This window comes from Anomaloglossus baeobatrachus, chromosome 3 (assembly GCF_048569485.1).
Source record: "Anomaloglossus baeobatrachus isolate aAnoBae1 chromosome 3, aAnoBae1.hap1, whole genome shotgun sequence".
Classification (NCBI taxonomy): domain Eukaryota; kingdom Metazoa; phylum Chordata; class Amphibia; order Anura; family Aromobatidae; genus Anomaloglossus; species Anomaloglossus baeobatrachus.
In genome coordinates this window covers 250,164,371-250,190,324 of record NC_134355.1, presented here as the reverse complement: position 1 = coordinate 250,190,324, position 25,954 = coordinate 250,164,371, and the positions used below count along the sequence as shown (strand labels likewise).

At 45.8% G+C, this 25,954-nt stretch overlaps 1 protein-coding gene across 1 annotated transcript in view; it reads left to right on the top strand.

The window, feature by feature from the left end:
- Positions 1-25,954, top strand: part of UST (uronyl 2-sulfotransferase) — a 585,268-nt gene that overhangs the window by 471,525 nt on the left and 87,789 nt on the right. Inside the window, exon 5 of the mRNA XM_075339792.1 lies at positions 18,967-19,120. Coding sequence (XP_075195907.1) covers positions 18,967-19,120 — 154 coding nt within the window. The remainder of the gene's footprint in view (positions 1-18,966; positions 19,121-25,954) is intronic.

The window sequence follows — 25,954 nt, the reverse complement described above, 5'->3', positions numbered from 1 at the left end:
GCGTTCAGCATATCGGGTCTCCCTGGAGGTGCAGCAACACATGCGCCAGGAGATTGACGAGATGCTGAAGCTGGGGGTGATCCAGGCATCCAACAGCGCTTGGGCCTCGCCTGTAGTCCTCGTCCCTAAGAAGGACCGAACCACTCGGTTCTGCGTGGACTACAGGGGGCTCAATGCTGTCACGGTCGCCGATGCGTACCCAATGCCACGCATCGATGACCTGCTCGATCAGTTGGCCGGGGCTCAGTACCTGACCATCATGGACCTGAGCCGGGGATATTGGCAGATCCCCCTGACTCGCAAGGCCAGGGAACGCTCTGCCTTTATTACCCCATTTGGACTGTACGAGTCCACGGTGATGCCATTCGGGATGAGGAATGCCCCTGCCACTTTCCAGCGGATGGTCAACACCCTGCTCAAGGGACTTGAAGGGTACGCGGCCGCGTACCTGGATGACATTGCCGTCTTCAGTCCCACCTGGGAAGATCACCTAGAGCATCTAGCACAGGTGCTCAGGCGGGTCCACCGGGCAGGTTTGACCATCAAGCCGGGCAAGTGTCAGCTGGCCATGAGCGAGGTCCAGTACCTCGGTCACCGGGTAGGCGGGGGAACACTGAAGCCCGAGCCTGAGAAAGTGGAGGCCATCGCATCCTGGCCCACCCCCAGGACCAAGAAGCAGGTGATGTCCTTCTTGGGGACCGCTGGGTACTATAGGAGGTTTGTTCCATGCTATAGTAGCCTGGCAAAGCCCCTGACGGACCTCACCAAGAAGAAGCTGCCCTCTGCAGTCGATTGGACAATGGACTGCGAGACAGCCTTCCGGGCCCTAAAGGACGCCCTGTCCAGCCCGCCCGTGCTACAGGCAGCCGACTTCACGCGGCCGTTTGTAGTACAGACCGACGCCAGTGACTTCGGCCTCGGTGCGGTGCTCAGCCAGGTGGACTCTGCGAGCCAAGAGCACCCAGTCTTGTACCTGAGCAGGAAGCTGTTACCGAGGGAAGTGGCCTATTCCACAATGGAGAAGGAGTGCCTGGCCATAGTGTGGGCCCTGCAGCGTCTGCAACCCTATCTATACGGGCGCCACTTCATCGTGGAGACGGACCACAACCCCCTCAGCTGGTTGCACACCGTCTCTGGGACGAATGGGCGACTGTTGCGATGGAGCCTTGCGCTCCAGCAATACAACTTCACCATTCGCCACAAAAGGGGCCGTGACCACGGTAACGCAGACGGGCTGTCCCGACAAGGAGAGGTCGCGGACGGGCGCACGGGGGAACACCGGAGTGTGCTGCCCCCTAGCGCCCTCAAAAGGGGGGAGGTGTGAGGTAAATCCGGAGATATGACGATAAATCATGATATTCAAGTTATGTCAGGAAGCCCTCTCCTGGTGTCACCCCCCCTTTCCTTCACACAACTTGTTTAGCAACCCATCCCATGGCCATCTCCTGTGATATGGAAATTAGGTGATGTGGGAACAAAGGACACAGGATGACTCCCTGCCGTCACCCTGTAACAAGAGTTGTATCTCATTATAAGGCTCTGGAACTAGCCAGACAGAACGACTCCAGTAAAAAATGGTTCATATCTCGCAAGCCATATTTCCGATAAATACGGCAACCATAAAAATGGTGTTTTCGCATGCGGACGATGCTGGCACACCTTTTTTATGGGAGCGGGAGCTTGGGAAATACCCCAGGCGTGATATCAGCCAATGTGGAACTAGTAGACAAGTCATGAAACCTCTCATTCTGTAGCTAAATTCATAACTGTCACAATGAGAGCATTGGCGTCCGCCTACGACGCTCCCAGGCCAAGTTATGGCCATATTCCATGTTGTGGATTTTGTCCATAACTCCAGCCAGGGGTGGAGCAGTGCTCCCTCTGAGGTCACGAAGGTAGGAGGGGACCTGGATTTGCCCAGGTTGATAACCCTACTTCGGCCATTTTCCAGTGTTCTTTCGCTGGGGGTCACGTGCAGGAAACATCTGTGGGAGTTCCTGGAAACCTGGTCTACAGCGCCCCCCTGTGGCCAGACGCACAAGGTAACTGATTGAATTGCATACCTGTTGTAAACCATGCTTTATCTGTAACTGTACTCTGACATATGTATATTCTGTAGATTCCCTATTGTATATATTGTAGTTTCTAGTGTGCTTTAGGCTGATTAAATTATATAATTAATCTTGGGCTGCTCTGTTATCTCGATCTTGAATCCCACGTCTGTGTGTTCGGCTAATAGTTACCGTGAAGCGGTTGGTGGCAGCGAGTTTGTGCCAAGGATTATTGTGGGGAGGCCAGTGAGATTCGGGGAGATTTTATATATTCCGCCCGCGGAGGTCGGGGGAATATATACCCTACTCTCACCGGGGACCCTTCAATAATCGGCATAAGTAGTATAGCGGCCTCCTTGCTTATTGTCGGGCAATTCCATAATTGGCCTGACTATAAGAGGGGCGCTAGAGAGCGCGTCACGTGCTCTGTCTGTCGGTCGGGAGGTATAAAGGAGGGGTGACCCCCACTTGTTACCCCCCGATTGTGACGTACTGGTAGCCAGCGCGGGGGATTTCTGAGTGACCCCCCCGGTGGTTTGTGACACTCCCGCTGCATTTTTTGTATTGCTAGCTAAGGGTAATCCAAGCAGCTACTGGCTGCTAACCCCCACTGCTTGGTGTTACCTTCACTGGCAATGGAAAATCCAGGGAAGCATTTTTTATTTTTTTTGCCAAAAAACTACAAAAAAAAGGACGTGAGCTTCGCCATATTTTTGTATGCTAGCCAGGTACAGCAGGCAGCCACGGGCTGCCTCCAACCCCCAGTTGCCTATTTGTACCCGGCTGGGAACCAAAAATATAGGGAAGCCCGTTTTTTTTAATTATTTCACTTATTTCATGAAATAATTAAAAAACAAATGACGTGGGCTTCGCCCCATTTTTGTGTCCAGCCGGGTACAACTAGGCAGCTGGGGATTGGAATCCGCAGCACAGGTTAGCCCGAGGTTTCTGGGCGCCTCTGCTGCGAATTTCAGTCCGCAGCCGTCCCAGAAAATGGCGCTCTCATAGAAGCGCCATCATCTGGCGCTGTATCCAACTCTTCCAACAGCCCTGGAGCCGGGTGGCTTGTTGGGTAATCATGAGTTAATACTGGCTTTGTTTTACTAGCCAGTATTAAGCCAGAGATTCTTAATGTCAGGCACGTTTGACCCGGCCATTAAGAATCTCCAATAAAGGGTTAAAAAAAAACACCACACAGAGAAAAAATACTTTAATAGAAATAAATACACAGACACATTAGAGACTCCATCTTTATTACCCCCTGTCAGCCCTCCACGATCCTGCTCTTCTGTCTTCTTTCTTTCTAGTGTAGTAGTAGTGACGATTGTAGTGAGGATGAGATTCACCAGCTCATCACTTGGGGCTGGGGAACCTCCATCCTCACTACAATCCTCACTAGTGTAGTAGTAGTGACGATTGTAGTGAGGAAGGATGAGATTCACCAGCTCATCACTTGGGGCTGGGGAACCTCCATCCTCACTACAATCATCACTACAATCGGGAAGCAGCGTGCAGCCTTCACTCCGTGAGTGATCAGTGCTGGCTGTCAGCGATAACAGCGGTAACGCTGACAGACGCGTTACCATAGCAACGGTGCTCTCGGAGCCGCGGTTAGCGGTGACATCACCGCTAACTGCGTTGCTATGGCAACGGTGATCTCCGTTAATGACCGGCTGTGTCAGCCGGTCCCTAACGGAACGGGGAGTCGACCGTGTGCTAGAGCATGTCGCCGGTACACGGCGATACACATATGTGCACCGTGTACCGGAGAGATGCACTCGCAGGTCCTACATGACGTGTCATAGTCATGTGACCAGTCTGTAGCCAATGAGATAATAGCCACGTGACTGGTCACATGGCTATTTTGACGTCACGATAGGTCCTGCATCTCTGCTGGCAGTGCAGGTCACCGGGAGGATTCAGCGATCATCGGATGGAATAGCGGCAGGAGACAGAGTGCAGAAGGGATCGCGAGGACCGGTAAGTGTTATGGCAATGTTTATTAACTGTTTGTGTACATTTATAATGCATTTTTATGTGTTTGTGATTGCCTCCCATTATAGCCTATACGTTCGAGTTCGGTTCGTCGAACGTTCGACGAGCCGAACTCGAACGGGACCCCCGTTCGGCGAACCGGCCTCGAGCCGAACCGGGACCGGTTCGCTCATCTCTATTAATGAGAAAAAAATGAACTTCTTTGAATTTACCAAATGGCTGCAATGAAACAAAGAGTGAAAAATTTAAAGGGGTCTGAATACTTTCTGTACCCTCTGTACATAACTGAACTCTCACTGCAACAGCAAGGATCGCAGCAACTGTATGTACGGTCCTGGCCACTTAACTCTTTACATTCCATTGTCTCTCCTGGCCACACATGTAAGGAGCAATATAGATAGAAATCACTCCCTCCCTTGGCACTATTGCTGAGTGCCGGTGAATTGCCATAGCAGCAGGGAGCCAAGCAACTTAACCTATAAGATACCACCAGAGGTATGACCTGATTGACCATCTGGCTAGATAATGCACTGTACTATATTTTTAGTACAGTGCATTTTGAATTCGATCAAAGGATTGCATGTTCAAGTCCCCTTGTGTGACTAATTGTGAAGAAAAAAATTATCTGCACTTATATTCACCTTCTACTCCTTCAGCAATCCGCACCATTCTGATGAAAGTCCAGATGTAAGACCAAAACCTCAATATTGTTTGGCATATTTATTGGATTGCATGACAACTGCATGCCTTCGAGTGCCGAGTTCTTCATAATATTAGTTGTGAATACAAATGTGTCGCCCAGGGAAGGGGGTACTCGGTCCCGGGCAGTAACAAGTGGGAATGTCACTTCAGGTGGCCGTTGCCTGGTCCCGTGCCCTGGGGACACTTAATAAAAGGGGGTATTTACAGGGGATAATAGAGTTAATGTTCGTGACGCCACCTGCGGGTTGCGGTTAAGAATGGAGAACTGCCGCTGCTTAAAGTGGGTACTCCCAGGGATGGTGGTAGTGGCAGCTATGGTGGTAGGCCCTCCGCAGGTAGGGCTGTGCCTGGGAGATGTATGGTGTATAATGATGGAGACCCCACCAGGTTAACTTTAACAGTCTCTACTCACATGGACCCTCAGTTTGCTGGTTCCGGTCGCAGGAGTATCAGTGCTAGTGTCGTGACCCAGGTTGCTCTATCCCCGGCACTCTCTGTAGATTGAGTCCCCGTGGCGTGGAGCGTTTGGGAACCCCGGCCGTCCCTTTTGGGATACAGTCTCCTCCGTAGTACAGCGGGCAGTGCGGACCCTGCGGGGAGGTAAGTGTCCGAACCCCGATTTTAACCCCAGATTATTTGGTTCGATGAAGTCCATGAAGGTGTCCTCACCATGCAGGTATTTATCAAACCGTTTGAAACTTGACATTTGACCTAGGGCTTTGTGCCCCGTGCGTGCTCCGGTCTCAGCGGTATCCCCGTACCCGTCCTGGCGACCTCTCTCCTGTGCTCTTGGGTAACTGTTACACGGACCCAGCTCAGGCACGTCCGCACACCTCTCCTTTGTGCTCCCCTCTTCTAGACTGCTCTCTGACTGACTGACACCTCCCACCAGGCTGGCTATACCCAGGGACTCGTTCCCATGGCGACCATCCCCTTACATGGTTAACCCTTTATGCCCAGTGTGGAGAGGAGAACTAGGATTTAGATGTGTGTTGGTGGAATCGGCACTGGTACTCCAGGGGGTAGGTCCTGCATCCCCTAAAGGATGCAGTTCCTTGTAGTGCCCTGAGGTTCTCAGGGGCGGTACACAAACATTTAAGTGTTTGATGCAGAAGTAAATTTCATATAAAGTAATACAAAAATGTATCAAATGCAGTTAAAAATTGGCAATTGGAAAAACATTTTTCAGCACAAACAGGAATCCTAATGGTAATGTATCAAACTAATCAAAAATTGAGTGAAAGCAGAGTCATTTTGACTGCAGAAATGTAGCCAAAGTAAGAAACCTGATGTGATATCCACTTTTCTGGTAAATCTCTAATATGTAGCTTCAGTCCAAGGCATTCGACGGAGGAGTCTGTCCAATGGAAGTTGAAAGAATGGTCGCATAGATTTGGGAATCTAATCAGTTCACCAGGGTATGAAGGTCATCATCTGCAAAGGGAAAACTCTTGAAATCTATTTATTTTGGAGCTGCATTCTCTTACGTCTGGGTGTTTATAGATTCTGGCAGACATCGATTCACTGAATAAAACAAATCAGAAAGTAAAGAGGGTAATCCTGACTGCTACCATTAGATATGCTGTAGTGTAGCATGAAATAAAGCGACGGGAATACAGACTGTGACCCTTGTTTTATTATTGCTTCTATTGTTTCTACAGTTTTCTTGTGTAATATGTTCCTTTTTAGTGGCTTTAGAATTTGCGCCTCATTGGTTTTGTGCCACTTTTAAGTTGCCTTTTTTATTCTTCCTCAACAATTTTTTCCAAATGTCACTTTATTTTAGCACCTCTCACTTCAATGTCTCCCTGGAGTAAGATTTCAGGAGAAGTTTTCTATTTGGCGTATTTATGCAACTCTGAAAGTCTAGGTAACCTCTTCACCCTCAGGTGTTTTTCTGTTTTTCATTTTCGTTTTTTCTTCTTCCCAGACCCGGAATTTTTTTTATTTTTCAGTCAATATAGCCATATGAGGGCTTATTTGTTGCAGGACGATTTGTACTTTTGAATGACACCATTTTTTTATGATATAGTGTACTGAAAAATGGGAAAAAATTCTAAATGTGGAAAAATTGTGAAAAAAGTGAAGTTCCACAATAGTTTTTTTCTTTTTTTCACCGTGTTCACTATATGGTAAAACTGACATGTCAGTATGATGCCTCAGGTCGGTGTAAGTTCGTAGATACCAAACATCCGAAAAAAGAATTGCGCTTTTGTTGCAATTTCCTGAGACCTGTAGTGTTCTTATTTTTTGGGATCTCTGGCTCAGTGATTGCTTTTTTTTTGTGTCTTGAGCTGGCGTTTTTAATCATGCCATTTTTTGACGTGACGTTTTGATTGACTGTTATTGTATTTTAATGTAATGTTGTGGTGACTCAAAAAACTTAAATTTGGCGTTTTGATTTTTTTTTTGCTGCGGCATGTACCAAAAAGATTAATTGATTTTATATTTTGATAGATCTGGCATTTTTGAACACGGCAATATCAAATATGTTAGGGTTTATTAATTGTTTTATTTTGAATGGGGCAAAAGGGGGTGATTTGAACTTTTTTTTTTTTTACATTTTTTTTATACTAGTCCCCATATGGGCCACTGATAAAATATGCCAAATTCATTAACTGGCATGCACCTCTTAATGCATTTAAGCATCTTTTTCCTGCACACCCATCATTAAGACTGGGGTACGAAACACCTGTCTTAATGAATCATGGTCATTTTGTCCCTTTGTTAATGACAACATTTTTGAATAGTTCTGTGAATTGTGTATAGTTTGCTGATCTAGGTCTAAGATCATAAGCTTCTGTGACGCCCCTGGACTATTAGGTCATCACAGGGTATTGCACAACCTACCCTCCCGTGCAGTATCCACCTGCATCTTGGTTATGGGTCCCTAACCAAATGGTGTTGCCTACAGCAGCAAATTAAATCCTAGATACACTCTGCACCACACCCACCAGACACACCAGTGGACGGTTTGAGTGGAATAGAGTCGCCCACCTGGGGGGTCAGGGAGGGGAAGTGAGGAGTGTAGTTGGTTGTAGTCAGAGTTCTGAGAGAGTGGCCCTCGAGCTGTGAGGAGCTCGGGAGCGGTGACTCCCATAAGAAAACTGTCTAGGTTGCAGACGGTGGTCTGAGCCTAGATGAGTCGGACCCCCGGTCGCAGGGGATTGTGACAAGGGGCTCGGATCTGTCGAGCAGGACAGACGGCGGCCTGGTACCATCACCGGTCCGGGACCGAGGCACGACAGGGTATGTGGACCCTAGGTTGGGGAGTAGCTGCATGCAACCCGATAATTTATCCGTGGAGAACGGAGTCTTCAACATTCGTTCCCAACTGCTCCAAAATTGGGGCACTAGCGCAACGAGGGGGATAGGACTTTCCACACAAAACGGTCCAGAAAATCCCAAGCGTGAGCCTTGAGAGCAAGCTCCCATACTTAGCCACAGTGGGGAGCGGGACCTGGCAAGTTCCACACTACCGGGACCATCAGAGAAGTAAACTTAGTGCCAGGAGGCAGGTCACTGATCACCAGGCAGCACCATTGGGGACGGGACCCAAACTAGCTCCCCTCAGCGGCAGCGGTGTCCAGAGATTTGGTTTACCCGGTTGTCGGTGTCTGCTTAATGGACTGAGTGAGTACAAGAGTGACCCCTGCATCCCACGGCCTTATCCCCCACACCGAGATCCGGGGCATTCTCCCTACCCGTGGAGGGTTCCAACACCTTGCTGCCCCATTCCATCATCCCCGGGTACTCCCACCGCAGCGGTGGTACTCCTAATTACCACACACCACGGGTGGCGTCACAAATTCTATAATCCCTTGTAAATACCCCCCTTCATTTGAGTGGCCGCACGACCCCTGGGTCCGGAGACCCTCGAGCTACTGAGAACCCAGATCCGAGCAGCTCGGCTGCGGCACACCTCATCCTATCTTTGACATATCAGAATACGTTGATTCAATTTTCCCTTTCTAGATCAATTAGATATGAAATGTCGTTTAGTTATAAATATAGACATATAATTGCATATAAAGTTGTAAATGCGTAACAGTAGGGCAGAACTTCTCCTTGTTCAGGTGCCAGGGACTTCCCTAAATCCCAAGGGTGTACTCAGAGTAATCAAGTGTTTTCTTTGGCATAGACTAGGGCAGCATGGTGATTAGCACTGTAGCAATGGGGTTGTGGGTTCAAATCCCACATAGGGTAACATGGGTAAGGAGTTTGTATGTTCTCCCTGTGCTTGGATGGGGTTCCTCCCATACTACAAAGTCACACTGATAGGGAACTTAGATTGTGAACCCTAATGGGGACGAGGTTGAGTGTCTGTGGAATATGATGGTGCTATATAAGAGATAGTGAGATAAATATTACTTGCATATTTTTTTTTTTACTGTATTGGAAATTTGCTATGATTTGCTTTACATAAAGCTATAATAAGACTGTAATTCTATGGGTGATATGAGCTCTTTGTCTATACAGTTATTCACTATGTGGACAATAGTATTGGGACATTTGCATATTTCCCATAAAGGAGGTTTTTGGGGTTTTTTTAAACATAAACTTTTATTGGTTTCAAATCAACATGTACAAACAATGTGAGCAGTACATTTCTTGTCATGTAAACAATCACTTACACTTCTTCAACGGTTGTGGTTAGAAACCCAACACCAATTTAAAGGTAACGGAATAGAAGCATAATCAAAAGAAGAGGAGAAGTGGGAGAAGAGAGAGAAGGACGTACCAAATGATTGGATCAGATCACACATTAGGATTCAGGGATCACATAGAGGACTTTTTATTTTGTGAATGCTTTCTACAACATTTTGATGTCTGTAAAAACGTTTACTCATTCATCCAGAACAGCATTTTGGGACATACCAGTATTGGACAAGAGGGCTTGGATCACAAGCTTCATTTTAGTTATTCCCAAAGTTCAGTGGCATTAACTTCAGTTTGGCCACTCAAGTTCTTCCATCCCAAACTTACCCAACCATACTTTCACCATTCACTGTGCTTTGTGCATTGAGAAAAAAAGTCATTCTGGAATAAAAAAAAAAAGGGCCTTTGTCAAACAGTTTCCACAAAGATCTAGGATACAAATGTCTAAAATATCTTGGTATAGTTGAAACAAAAAGTTTTACCTTCGCTTAAACTAAAGGACCAAGCAAAACCCCTGAAGAACAATTATTATTATTATTATTATTTATTATTATAGCGCCATTTATTCCATGGCGCTTTACAAGTGAAAGAGGGTATACGTACAACAATCATTAACAGTACAAGACAGACTGGTATAGGAGGAGAGAGGACCCTGCCCGCGAGGGCTCACAGTCTACAGGGAATGGGTGGTGGTACAATAGGTGAGGACAGAGCTGGTTGCGCAGTGGTCTACTGGGCTGAGGGCTATTGTAGGTTGTAGGCTTGTTGGAAGAGGTGGGTCTTGAGGTTCCAATAACATTTTTCTTCTACCAAAATTTACATCTGGCACAGTGCAATTAGGCAGGTAACATTTCTCTAGACATTTGCCAAAGCCAGTTTCATCCATCAAAATTCCACAACACAGAACTCGATTTTACTGGGGATGTGCATTTCACCACTGCACCCAATGCTTTTCTTTGTGCTTGCGTTCAATTCCGCAGCGTGTAAGTCACTGCCTGTACGTCTTATAATGGAGCCGAAAAAGCTGCGTTCTGAGACACATTCGGCAGAATGTAACATGTGCACATTCCTGGAGAATTCATGCGTTCTGGATGCTTTCTCTGCCATAGACAGAGTGGGAAAAGCATCCAGAATGCACATTTTTGACAGTGCGGTCCCACTCTGCTCTGCAGCATCCCCATAGACTTGCAAGAGAGCTGAGTGGGACCGCACTATCAAAAAGAGCATGGCTGGCTGCGACACAGTGCCGCGCAATCAGAATGAACTCAGATGAACTTCACCCGACTTCATTGTGATTGCGCAGCTACATCGGAAGCTGACAGGAGCGGCAGTAGAACAGCGCCACTCCTGTGAGCTCCATGCAGCAACTGAAGTGAGTAGCTTCGATTAGCTGTGCTGTCACTGTGGTTACTCGCGGCCACCGCTCTCAGGTGGAGGACTGCAGCTGTGGCCGCGAGTAACCTGAGTGAAAGCACAGCTGATCGCCCGGCTCACTGCAGTCACTAAGGGGATTTGAGATCACAGGTGAGTCCTTCACGTGTGACACGCACCTGTGATCTCAAATCCCCTGAGTGACTGCAGTGAGCCGGGCAATCAGCTGTGCTTTCACTCAGGTTACTCGCGGCCACAGCTGCAGTCCTCCCCCTGAGAGCGGTGGCCGTGAGTAAGCACAGTGACAGCACAGCTGAACGCGCTACTCACTTCAGTTGCTGCATGGAGCTCACAGGAGCGGCGTTGTTCTACTGCCGCTCCTGTCAGCTTGCGATGTAGCAGAGCTGAAAGCGTCGTGGGACCTTGCGTGGATTACGTCGGACCTGGAGGTGTTTTTGAAGGGTTATTAAAGTGGTGAAAGAGGGTGGTTTTTTGTCTTTCATTCCAAATAAAGGAATTTTTGGATGTGTGTGTTTATTTTCTTTAACTTACAGGTTAATCATGGAAGGTATGTCGGGGAGACGCCTGCCGGGATTAATCTTGGACTTAGTGGCAGCTATTGGCTGCTGCCATTAACTCCTTATTACCCCATTTGCCACCGCACCAGGGCAATTCGGCATGAGCCGGGTAAAGTCCCGGGACTGTCGCATCTAATCAATTCCGGGCGGGTGCTGGCTGATATTGTTAGGCTGAGGGTGCTCCCCATAACGTGGAGTTCCCCATCCTGAGCATACCAGCCTTCAGCCGTGTGGCTTTACCCTGGCTCATATCCTAATTGGGGGGGACCACACATCATTTTTTTTTCAATTAGTTATTTATTTTTTTTACTGCTCGATATAGACACGCCCACTGGCGGCTGTGATTGGTTGCAGGGGGACAGCTGTCACTAAGAGTGGGGGCGTGTCTGAGTGCAACCAATCATATGCGCCGGAGGGCGGCAGAAGCAGGGAATACGTGATGAATTAATGAGCGGCTGGCATTTTCAAAAGAGAATAAGCCGCCACAGTGTGAACGCCATGCGGCGCCGCGCCGGTGATCGTGGATTGGTGAGTATGAGAGAGGGGGTGCGAGAGAGAGACCGACATGGACAGAGAGAGAGATAGAGACATAGAGATAGAGAGAGAGACCGACAGAGAGAGAAAGACGAAATACATGCCTTTGTTAAGTTAAAAAAACATGCGGATCGCAAGAATAATGCAATGCAAACGCACTGCTTCACACTTTGACAGCGATTTTCTACAACTCATTGATTTCAATGGGTGTAGAACGCAGCCAAAATGGCAAAAACAATTGACATGTTGCTTCTTCAAACACATGGGTTTTTGACAAATTTTTGACAATCAAAACGCTGCGTTTCAAAAAGCATAGTGCGCACAGATTTTGCATGATTCTCATAGACTTTGCTGGGGAATCAGAACGCATGCATTTTGTCAATGACACAGTGCAGTTGTAAACGCAGCCAAAACGCAGAAAAAAACGCAACGTGCACACATAGCCTAAGTGCAAGGTTTGCATGCAGCTGCTAAGCCATGGAAATCAATGCCATGAAACTCTTCACTATCAGATTTTATGCTGATGTTAATGTCAGAGGAGGTATTGCACTCTACAGCTATTGGGTCTGCATAGTTTTGGTGACTTCTAGGCACTTTGCTCCTCCACACTCGGCTCCTAACCTCACTTTATGTCACTTTATGCGATCTGCTACTTCATAGTGTCACGCTCCCGATGCCTCGGCACCGCTCCTTACCCGCTGATCCGGTCGCACCATCCCGGCACCACTCCGTACCCACTGATCCGGCCTCACCGTCTTTGCACTGCTCCTTAACCACTGATCCAGTCTACGTGTCCACCGGTCATGGCTACCGCTCCTGCTCGTGCTCTCCTGTGTCCTGCTCCTGGTCTTATGAGTCTGACTCTGAGTCCAGCACACCTGCAGCAGGAAATGACGTGAGGCTGTGCTGGGTATATAAGACTGGCCTTGCCATGTGGGCGGCGCCTGATCAACGTGTCTTGAAGCCTTGTCTTGTGAGCTAGGTGCTCAGGTCCCCTTGTGCCGTGTCCTGGACTACTGTTTGTCTTTCCTACCCGGCACCTGTACCAGTATACCGTGCAGTCTTAGGAACTCCGTGACCCCAGTGACTTTGTTCTTCCCGTCCCCTGTGGGACGCGGCTCCCATCCCGGCCACGCCAGTGCTCCGGCTGCCGTGTACCCTGCCCCCCGGTGGGGTGCTCGGTCCAGCGGATCCACCTCCTGGGTCTACCAGTCCTCCCGGTCCTGACAGATTGATCAGGCCATGGATCCCGCTGGAGCACAAACGTCTGAGCTGGCTGAACTACGCCAGGAACTGGTGCAACAGCGTGACACCTTATACCACATACTGAAGTTCCTGACGTCTGTGGACCACCGGTTGTACACGTTACAGACCGCCGCCTCGTCTCTGTCGACGCAGCAGACAGCGTCTAAGTCCGAACCTGCTGTCCCCTCTGCTTCGCAACTCCGCCTCGCTGCTCCGCCTCGCTATGCGGGGGATCCCAAGACCTGCAGAGGCTTCTTGAACCAGTGCTCCCTGCATTTCAAGTTGCTTCCCCATTTGTTTGTTTCAGACCAAGCTAAGGTGGCCTTTCTAATGTCCCATCTGGAAGGCGAAGCATTGGCCTGGATGAATCCTTTGTGGGAGAATGAGGACCCAGTGACCACCGACCTCCTGGAATTCCTGCAGGCCTTCCGTGATACCTTTGATGAACTGGGACGCACCACCGTGGTTACCTCCTCGCTCCTCCGGCTACGCCAAGGTACCCTGACGGTGGGCCAGTACGCCATCCAGTTCCGCACGCTTGCCTCCGAGCTAGGCTTCAACAATGAGGCATTGACGGCAGCCTTTTGGGAGGGCCTGTCGGGCCGCATTAAGAATGAATTAGCCGGTCGTGACGTTCCCCGTACTTTGGACGCTCTGATATCCCTAGCCACCCGGATTGACCTCCGTTTCCAAGAGCGAACCAAGGAAGTATCCCGGGAGAAGCGACCAATCCGTCACATCTCCATTCCGCAGAGGTCTACCGTTCCCCCGCCACTGCCATTCTGCGATTCTACTCCTGAACCAATGCAAATTGACCGACTGAGCCAAGCTGAGCAACGCCGTGCAGAGCGACTCGCCCAGGGCCTGTGTTTCTATTGTGGAAGCGGTTCACATCTGCTCCGCTCATGCCCTGAGAGACCAGGAAGACCCCGAGTCCAAGGGATGGTGGGAACTGCCATCCTTGGTACCGGAATCCCCTCAGTCCCGGTTACACAGACTGTCCAGATAACGACTGAGAAGACCCGGTTCACGGCAGAGGCTCACATTGATTCGGGGGCAGTGGGTAATTTCATCCTACTAGCTACCGTGGACCGTTATCGGATACCGGTCATTCCGCTTGCAAAACCCCTCTGGTTCGCCTCCGTGGACGGAAAACCGTTATACGAACCCGTCGTATATACAACCGAACCCGTGAGACTCCGTGTTGGTGCTCTGCACACTGAGACTATTGCTTTATATGTCATCCCGAGAATGGCTGCCGCGCTCCTGCTGGGTCTGCCCTGGCTACAACTCCATGACCCTGACATCAGTTGGCGCTCTGGCGCAATCACTCGCTGGAGTCCCTCGTGCCATGATAACTGTCTACAGCCCGTTCCTCAGCCCCTGGCACCTGACCCTGTCATGTCGCAAGAAGAAGAGGAAACGACGCAGTCCAGCGTTGTACCACAGCTCCTGGCACTTGTGCCTGTTATACCACCGGAACCAGAAGAAGAGACGACGCAGTCCAGCGTCGTTCCACCGTCCCTGGCAATTGAGACTGTGATACCACCGACTTCTGATGATGTGACAATATCCTGTGCCCGGTCCGAGGCACCCGAGCCGGTCGTTCTTGATACCCTCTCTTCTACCGCCTGTACTACCGATCCGGTCGTCCACGATTCCCGTCCTGCTTCTGCCCGTCAGTCTCTTCTTTCTGTTGCCACTGCCAAGGGTTCTTCGGCTAGGCGTGGTGCGGTCAAGAAGGTGGCACGGGGTCGGCAGTCCTTCCTTACCTTTGCGTTGGGTTATGGTCCGGAAGCTCGGTCCGGTGTGCCCCAGGGGTACTTTGCACGGAGGGGGGGCATAAAGGGGGGGGTACTGTCACGCTCCCGATGCCTCGGCACCGCTCCTTACCCGCTGATCCGGTCGCACCATCCCGGCACCGCTCCGTACCCACTGATCCGGCCTCACCGTCTTTGCACTGCTCCTTAACCACTGATCCAGTCCACGTGTCCACCGGTCATGGCTGCCGCTCCCGCTCGTGCTCTCCTGTGTCCTGCTCCTGGTCTCATGAGTCTGACTCTGAGTCTTAGCCACATGGTTCTATATAGGACCAGGCCGCGCCCACTCTCCTGGTCTTATAGGCCCAGCACACCTGCAGCAGGAAATGACGTGAGGCTGTGCTGGGTATATAAGACTGGCCTTTCCATGTGGGCGGCGCCTGATCAACGTGTCTTGAAACCTTGTCTTGTGAGCTAGGTGCTCAGGTCCCCTTGTGCCGTGTCCTGGACTACTGTTTGTCTTTCCTACCCGGCACCTGTACCAGTATACCGTGCAGTCTTAGGAACTCCGTGACCCCAGTGACTTTGTTCTTCCCGTCCCCTGTGGGACGTGGCTCCCATCCCGGCCACGCCAGTGCTCCGGCTGCCGTGTACCCTGCCCCCCCGGTGGGGTGCTCGGTCCAGCGGATCAACCTCCTGGGTCTACCAGTCCTCCCAGTCCTGACACATAGCTATATTGTGGTTGTACCAAAATGGTTCCACTTTTAAATAATACCAGTCACAGTTGACCATGGAATATTTAGGAGGTAAGAAAATTCACAAATTGACGTTACAGCTGCATTGCTTAGGTGCTTGATTTTATACAGGGTCTAAGAAAAAAAGTGAATTCAGATATTAAGTGTTGTCTCCTAATACTTTATACAGTATATATTGTACTCCTATAATGGAAGAAATACAATATCTGATTAAAACCAACATGTTTTCATATTTTCATTCCTAAAGGCTGTGCACTGTAAATCTTTATTATTTGCTTTCTAAATACAAAATTACTGCTTTTTAATATTTTTTTTGCAATTCAATTTAAGTTTTTTGCTCTAGATTATGTGCAACTCCTTTACATACAGTAGCTGCCTCTAGTGGTGCCTCAGACACCTTCTAAATGCATACACTTTTTGTCTACTGTCAGCAGAGAACTGATGACAGTGGATATACAGTAAATGTCTATTGTGGGAAAACTCCACAAATGTGCTGTACACATTTCTTCAGCTAATTTAAACTGCTTTTGCATTATTATACTTCTGGTATAAATATTTTATACCCATTTTTTACCCTTGGAGGTAATCTGTCACCACTTTGACCCTTTTAAACTGTTAATATGGGCACAAAGGTATTAGGATACTGACAATAGTCTTACCTGTATGCCTCCTAGCAGATGCCTTGTTGTTGAAATATCATCTTTAATAGCTTTATGCTAATGAGTTTTTTCACTCAGGTGAAGTCATTGAAGTTAATGTTGGATTACCGGATTAGGCTACATGCACATGTTCAGTATTTGGTTGCAGATATTTCTGCACCAAATCTGCATCTTCCGGCAAAAAAAATCGCACTGAAACCGCATCAAAGCACATCGTTTTTGGTGCAGTTTTTCAAGAGTTGAGGTAACTGAGTTCAATGAGTTGACTTCAGGTCAGTTCACCTGAGATCACAGCTGGGATACCATGGGAGAATAACGCACCTGGCTGAATAATGCGCTGAAAAAGCGATGCAGTTTTAACTGATTTTTCTGCCAGGAGATGCATATTTGGTGCATAAATTTGTGCCTGACATTTCTGGCAAAAAAAATGCACCAAAACCGCTTTTTTTTTTATTACCAGGAGATGCAGATTTGATGCAGAAATGTCTGCACCCAAATACTCAATGTGCACCACACATCACCTAATCCAGTAATCTGACATTGAGTTAAATGACCTCACCTGAGTTCACCAGAGGTCATCTCACCTGAGGTCACACCTGGGGTACCATGGGAACTCCAGCTGTGACCTCAGGTGAATTCATTGAAGGCTGGATTACTGGATTAGGCAATGTGTGCACATTGCATATTTGGTGCAAACATTTCTGCACCAAATCTGCATCACCTGAAAAAAACTGCACCAAAACCACATCAAAACGCATGCGGTATCAGTGCGTTTTTATGCCAAAAGATGCAGATTTGATGCAAAAACAAAACTGCAGTGACCTGGGGCAACCTCATTTTTTTAATAAATTGGTGAAAGAGTGCTGTGGTCAGGGGTTGTTAGTCCAAATAAAATTTAGTTTTCTTTTTTCAACTACTGGATTAGTTATGAGGGTGTCTGCTGGACAATTACTAATACCAGGGCTTGATGCCAGCTGGCAATTCACATCTGGCATCAACCCCATACATTTCCCTGTTTGCCACCACACAAGGGCAGTGGGAAGAACAGAGTACAGCACCAGATTTGGCACATCTAATAGATGCACGACCTATGGGGCAACTATGGGCTGCTATTTTTAAGCTGGAGAGGGTACAATAATCATGGCCCCTTCCCAGCCTGAGAATAGAGACTCCAACTGTCTGCTTTACATTGGCTGGTGATCCAATTTGGGGGGACCCCACATTTTTGTTTTTAAAACTTTTATTTAATTTTAAATAATTAAAGCAGCAGCATGGGATGACCTCTGCTTTGGATTACCAGTCAAGGTAAAGCTGCAAGCTGCAGCTGTCTGCTTTACCTTAGCCAGCTACCAAATATAAGGGGTACCCCACGTCGTTTTTTTTTTCATGATTGAATTTGGGGCTAAAAACAAGAGTAATCACTCTTTCTATCTATCTATCTCTCTATCTACCGTATCTCTCTATCTAGCTAGCTATATAAAATTTTAACGGATCCATTATCGATTCCATTGACTATAATGATAACAGATCGGTTAAAAAAGTGATCCGTTTGTACAATCTGTTAATCCATTAATGGATCCGTTATTTTACATCCATCGGATCCATTACAAATTGATCATTACAGGACATGTAAACACTGCCTAAGGCCTCTGCCACACTCACGTGAATTTCACGCACGTGCCGAGAGACACGTATTTTCCCTGCGTGTTGCGTGCAGGTAAGTACGTGTCTCTGGTACGTGCGTGACACGTGTGTTCTACGTGTGCTATCCGCGATAGCACACGTAGAATCAGTAATTATTATACTCACCTGGTCCTTCCTGCTGCCGCGCTGCTGTCCGTGGTGCTGATCCTCGGTCTCCAGCCCTCCCGTCTCCCCGCTGCTGCTGCTGGCAGGCAGTGAAGTGAATATTCTATGAGATTAATGAGCGGCGGTCGGCAGCAAGAGGCAGCAGCGGCAGAGACAGGAGGGCTGGAGAAGGTGAGTAAATGTTTTGGTTTTTTTTCACTGACATGTGTGTTTTCTCCGGCGCGTGTCACACGGGACCGCATCCACACTACACCCGTGTGGTACGGGTGCGGGCCGTGTAACACCCGTGCTGCCGGAGAAAACACTGACATGTCAGCGCTTTGAAAATCGCACACACGTACAAACGCACACGGACACACGTTCCGTGTGGTTTTACGTGTGTGTGCCTGCTACAATAGGGTAGCATTGGTTAAAGTGTCTCCGTGCCGCCGGTACGTGTAAAAAATGACAAACACGTGCCGGAGGCACGGATGTGTGGCGCAGGCCTAACACTGTCATGGTACCTTTGTCAAAAAAGAGATGAACTTTTCTTATTGGTGAATTTGAGAAAAATGTATGCTCGTAATTTTTAGTTAAATCTGTTTTCTGTATTTCTTTCTGAAGAATAAATAACATACTGTACATTGACTGCAAATAAAAAAAAATAAAATAACCCACAAGGTATTGTCTGACATTTGCACCGTGCTTTATATTCTGATATTATGTGTTTTTGCATCAAACTAAAGGTCAAGAAGTGACATAGAGCTGTTTTAGCTATTATGTTAGTAGTTTAGCTTTGTAAAATAAAATAAAAAAAATCCATCAGACTGAATTTATATAGTTTTCTTTTGTTTGTTTGTTTTTTGCAGATTTGGTGCAGAGCAGCCAGTGTATATCAACATTATTAGAGACCCAGTCAATCGATTTCTCTCCAATTATTTTTTTCGGCGGTTTGGAGATTGGAGAGGAGAGCAGAATCACATGATACGTACTCCAGGAATGAAAGAAGAGGAAAGGTATTTGGTAAGTCTTGCATGATCTTTATATATGGATCCTAGTTGTGGAATGATCATTAGAAGTTAAAGTGATCGTTAAAGGAGTTCTCAGGGAAAAATAAAAAAAAATATGTAAAGTTAATGTCATTATAAATTAATTCTTAAATCTATTAACTAGCAAATCCCAATAGTTTTATCTAGGGAGGTAATTGCTATGAAATTAAAATGACCTTTGTCCTCTCACACTGACAGATATACTTAGAATGTCATGATAGGTGCGCATGATCATGACCCCCGGCTCAGGCTCTGCTGCAAGCGTGAGCTGAGTGTCATGCGACTGTGACTCGATCTTACGATCAGGTCACAGCTGTGAAGCTGAGGACGGGCGCTGCGGAGGAAAGGGAGGGGTTAATCCCTCCATCTCCTCCATTGTCAGCCTGTGCGTATATCACACTACACTGGGATAACATCCGAGTGCAGTCCGATGTATCTCTCGCACCCATTCACTTGAATGGGTGCGAGGGATTCGGCTGTAGCAGAAAATCACAGCATGCTGCCGCTTCTGGATGCGATTCTGGATGCGAGAAAAGCTGTCTAACTACTCTCCCTCATTGACAGCATTGGTCAGAGTGCAATGCGAGATTTTCTCGCATTGCACTCGTCCGTTTTTCACGCTCGTGTGAGCGTACCCTTAAGGTATGACTGCCAGTATCCTTTACACATTAGCATTAGCAAATGTAAAACATAAAGAATGAATGTATCTTATGTACGATGAATAGTAAATTACAAAAATTAGAAGAAAATCAGGTAAATAAAAAAATGAAAATTTCACTGTCAAAAAAGGCCTTTTAAAGATAAATTAACAGCATTAAAGGTAGATAGACAAGGCCAAGGACACACAGGTACATCCTTGGTCGTGAAGGGGTTAAAGGAAATCTGTCACCAGAGTTTGCCACCTAATTTGAGAGCAGCCTAATGTAGACACAGAGACCCTGATTCCGGCACTCTGTTACTTATTGGTTTGCAGTTTTGATAAAATCATTGTTTTATCATTAGGAAATTATCACTAGAGAATTAGTAAACCTTCTACCAGGTAGTCAATAATAATCAAGAGCTCTGTGTAACCCCGCCCAAACACTGATTGACAGCATATTGCCTATTCACAATGTACACAAAAAACTGCCAATCAGTGGTATGGGCGGGGTTATGCAAAGCTCAGAATTCAGAGAACTGTTAGATTTGCAGCAGGTAAAGCAGTGATTTTACAAAAATGACAGCAAGTAGCCTACATCATATTGCTCTCATATGGGTAGCAAAAACTTGGTGGCATATTCCCTTAAGCCCTTCAAGACCAAGAACCTACTTGAAGCATTGCTCTGAACAGCAGAAGCCATTGGAAATGGAAATGGAAAAGTTTAAAAAAAATTACAATAAAAAAAACCCATAAAAGTTCTAATCAGTTCCCTTTTGCCCCATTGAAAATAAAATAATAAAAAATACACATATTTGGTATTGTCCAGTTCAGAAATTCAATCAAAATATAAAATCAGGTACTCGTATAGGTAAAGTGCGTAGTGAAAAAAAGAATCAAAACTCCAGAATTGCGTGTTTTTGGTCTCTGCAATACTACATGAAATAGAATAACAGGAGTTCAAAACATCACATATACCCAAATATGTCATTAAAAAGTACAACTCGTCCTACAAATAGCAAGCACTCATATGGCTGTATTAACGGAAAAATAAAAAAGCTATGCCACTTGCAAAAAATTGAAGGAAAAAAACGAAAAACTTAAAATCGACTGTCGTTGAACGGGTTAAGACCACGTGCACTCATTGAGTATTTGGTAAGATTTTTACCTCAGTATTTGTAAGGCTACGTGCACACATTGAGTATTTGGTGAGGTTTTTACCTCAGTATTTGTAAGGCCATGTGCACATATTGAGTATTTGGTGAGGTTTTTACCTCAGTATTTGTAAGGCTATGTGTATATGTTGAGAATTTGGTGAATTTTTTTATCCCAATATTTGTAATCCAAGACCAAGAGTGGAACAATCAGAGGAAAAGTATAAGGCCAGAATCACACTTGCTAGTGCCTCGCGTGTAATTCGCGCAAGTTTCTCATGGCAGAACCCAGCTTGGCCGCACACTCCCCTGACAGGAGCGGGACGGTTGCATGTATCTCTATGCAGCTCAGACGCTCCTGTATGCATAGTGTGCGGCCAAGCCGGGTTCTACTATGAGAGACTCGCGCGAGTTACACGCGAGGCACTAGCAAGTGTGATCCTGGCCTAATGAAAACATGGGCATCACTTCTGGGGTTTTTTTTTCCCCATTCCTGGTTTTGGCTTACAAATACTGAGGTAATAACTCACCAAATACTCAATGTATGCATGTGGCCTTACAAATACTGAGGTAAAAAACTCACCAAATACTTAATGTGTACTCACGGCCTTATAAATACTGAGGTAAAATAGTCACTAAATACTTTGTTTACATCGGAGCTGAAAAGTAATCTTTTGGCTATTACACAGAGTTCCAATGGACTAACTTAGTTTTGTCGCTGATAGACCAATCATTTTTGTATATGAACATTTGCATTATAAGGCTGAGTTCACGTGTCCAGTATTTATCATTTAGGCTGGAGTCACATTAGTGTATGACATTCGATTCGAGAACAATGGATGTGATATGCTAATGACCCTCGACTCAGGCTCTACTGCGAGCGTGAGCCGAGTGTCATGCGACTGTGACCCAATCTTGCGATCGGATCACAGCTGCGGAGGAGAAGGCGGGTGCTGCAGAGGAGAGGGAGGGGTTAATCTCCCCATCTCCTCCATTGTCAGCCTGAGCGTATATGCACTTGGATAACATCCGAGAGCAGTCCAATGTTTCTCTCGTATCTATACATTTGAATGGGTGTGATTGATACGGCTCTCGCAGACAATAGCAACATGCTGTGATTTTTTCCTCAGTCCGTTCAGGGTTGAGGAAAAACACGCAGATCTGAGCTGCAGCAATGTCTTACATGGGGCTGAGTGCAATGCGAGATTTTCTCACATTGTACTCGTGCGAGTCATACGCAAGTGTGACTCCAGCCTTAGAATGGATCCTACGGTGATTTGTTGGAAAAAAAAGTTCTGCACTGATTTCTGCAGGATCTGTTTTTTTAACATTGGAATCTATGAAGAACAGATCTGTTAACAGATTGCTATGAATGAATAGCAGTCCTACAATGGAGCCGTTCTCCATAGACTTCAATAATGAAAAAAAAGAGATCCAACACAAATCTGTTATTTTATTAAACATGTTTGCAGAACGTTATTATCAACAGATCTCTGCAGGACCCTTTCTAACGGATTATTACAGGACATGTAACTTCAGCCTCACTAAGTTAATATACATGCAGTAATATAAATATGACCACATAGTTACTTGTATTATAATATTCCTGCATCTTGTGCAGTCCACTATCTCGCTTGCCAATGTAATAGAAAGGAATGGGAGAGTAACATGGGAAAAATGGTGACTCAGTGGTTAGCACTGCAGTATTCCTGCACTGGGGTTCTCGATCCAAATCCCACTAAGGCTAGGCAGCTGCTTAGAAGAACCCATGGCTGCTGTTTTTTGGCACAAGGTTAGAGGAGGCTGGGTTTTTGTAAGCCATGAAATTTGCAATGGCCTTTTCTAATGATGATAGTGAACAATCCATAATCCTAACAGGCTATTTAAGAGCTGAAAGCTTGGTCAAAGTTATCTGGGCACACAAATCTCCACGGGTGCTCAAACTTTTGCATCAGCCCATTTTCCTTTTTGTAAGTTTTAAAATATAAAATATGAAAATATATATAGCCATCTTTAACTTTTGTCTTTTAGAGATCATTTTATCTGTGCTTAACTAGTCACAATAACAGTAATTTTGACCAGGAATGCCCAAACATTTACATGCCACTGTCGATAGATAGACATATAGCTATGCCACGATAGATGGATAGATAGATGAATAGATAGATGGATAGATAGAGATAGATGGATGGATAGATAAATAGATAGTTATGCCACGATGGATGGATGGATGGATGGATAGATAGAGGGATAGATAGAGAGGTAGATGGGTGGATAGATAGATAAATAGATGGATAGATACAGTGCCTTGCGAAAGTATTCGGCCCCCTCGAATTTTTCAACCTTTTCCCACATTTCAGGCTTCAAACAGAAAAATAAAAAAATGTTGGTGAAGATTCAACAACACGTGGGAGACAATTCTGAAGGTGAATGACATTTATTGCTTATTTTAAATTTTTGTAAGAGATAAAAAACTGAAAATTGGGATGTGCAATATTATTCGGCCCCTTTACTTTCAGTGCAGCAAACTCACTCCAGAAGTTCATTGAGGATCTCTGAATGATCCAATGTTGTCCTAAATGACTGATGATGATAAATATAAGCCACCTGTGTGTAATCAAGTCTCCGTATGAATGCACCTGCTCTGTGATAGTCTCAGTGTTCTGTTTAAAGCACAGAGAGCATCATGAAGACCAAGGAACACAACAGGCAGGTCCGTGATACTGTTGTGGAGAAGTTTAAAGCCAGATTTGGTTGCAAAAAGATTTCGAAAACTTTAAACATCCCAAGAAACACTGTGCAAGCGATCATATTAAAATAGAAGGAGTATCATACCACTGCAAATCTACCAAGACCCGGCCGTCCCTCAAAAATTTAATCTCAAACAAAGAAAAGACTGGTTAGAGATGCAGCCAAGAGGCCCATGACCACTTTGGATGAACTGCAGAGATCTACAGCTGAGGTGGGAGAGTCTGTCTATAGGACAACAATCAGTCGTACACTGCACAAATCTGGCCTTTATGGAGAGTGGCAAGAAGAAAGCTATTTCTCAAAGATATCCATAAAACGTGTGTTTAAAGTTTGCCACAAGCCACCTGGGAGAAACACCAAACATGTGGAAGAAGGTGCTCTGGTCAGATGAAACCAACTATTTGGGCACAATGCCAAACGATATGTTTGGCGTAAAAGCAACACAGCTCATCACCCTGAACACTCCATCCCCACTGTCAAACATGGTGGTGGCAGCATCATGGTTTTGGCCTGCTTTTCTTCAGTAGGGACAGGGAAGATGGTTAAAATTGATGGGAAGATGGATTGAGCCAAATACAGGATCATTCTTGAAGAAAACCTGTTGAAGTCTGCAAAAGACCTGAGACTGGGACGGAGTTTTGTCTTCCAAGAAGGCATTGATCCCAAACATAAAGCAAAATCTACAATGAAATGGTTCACAATCAAACATATCCAGGTGTTAGAATGGCCAAGTCAAAGTCCAGACCTGAATCCAATCGAGAATCCGTGGAAAGAGCTGAAAACTGCTGTTCACAAACGCTCTCCATCCAACCTCACTCAGCTCCAGCTATTTGCAAAGGAAGCATGGGCAAGAATTTCAGTCTCTCGATGTGAAAAACTGATAGAGACATACCCCAAGCGACTTGCAGCTGTAATCGCAAAAAAAGGTGGCGCTACAAAGTATTAACTTAAAGGGGCTGAATAATATTGCACGCCCCACTTTTCAGTTTTTTATTTTTTACAAAAATTTAAAATAAGCAATAAATATCGTTCAACTTCACAATTGTGACCCACTTGTTGATTCTTCACCAGAACATTAACATTTTTATCTTTATGTTTGAAGCCTGAAATGTGGGAAAAGGTTGAAATTCAAGGGGGCCGAATACTTTCGCAAGGCACTGTAGATAGATAGATAGCTATGCCACTGTAGGTAGATAGCTAGAGGAATAGATAGATAGATAGATAGATAGAGGGATAGATAGAGGGATAGATAGATAGAGGGATAGATAGAGGGATAGATAGATAGATAGATAGACAGACAGACAGATAGATAAATGGATAGATAGATGGATAGATAGAGGCATAGATAGATGGATAGATAGATAGATAGATGGATGGATGGATAGATAGATAGATAGATAGATGGATAGATAGAGGGATAGATGGGTAGATAGAGGGATAGATAGAAGGATAGATGGATAGATAGAGGGATAGATGGGTAGATAGAGGGATAGATAGAGGGATAGATGGATAGATAGAGGGATAGATGGATGGATAAATAATCAGGTACCAATCTCTGAAAATTAATATTTTATTTCAATACTGAACTTCAGCAGAGAAGAAAACCATTGTTCATTGGTCATGTATGATGTAGGTTATCCCCCTGTCATCCAGCATCATCTTTGTTTCCATGATCCATTCATACTAATTTGGTGGAAATGTTGGTGCTGGTACAATTGCCTCTAACTAGCACTGCTGGATGTAGACCTGTTCTGTTTTGTAGGTTGATAAAACAAATCATGTATTAATGTACAATAGTGTACATTGATGTATTAAGATATTGCAATAGAAGTTTTAAGATTATTTGACCAACAAAAAAGTGATACAGGTAAAATATATCTTTGTACCGTGTTAGCCAGTAGAAAAAGTATCATTTTCGCAAATGATGACAGAAAGCAAGGCTAAGTATAAGGCCTTTGATTCCATGAAGAACATTACCTATTCATGGTTACTGTTGTGGATACTCTGAAAATCAAGTTAACAAGATGTTAAAGCAATTATCTAAACTGGCGTAAAATTGCCTGGCATCACAGACCAAACAGCTGGTCTTGGGATCTTAGTAAACAGATGGCAAATTTTGATAAATGTTCCCAAAGTGCTTTTTAAAATTACTAATGGATATTTATACTTTTAGAAACCATTAATTCACAAAATACATGTGACAAGGAATTACTTAACTATTTTGGGGTAATTTTTAAACAAAATATGCAATGATCCTAAGAAAAAG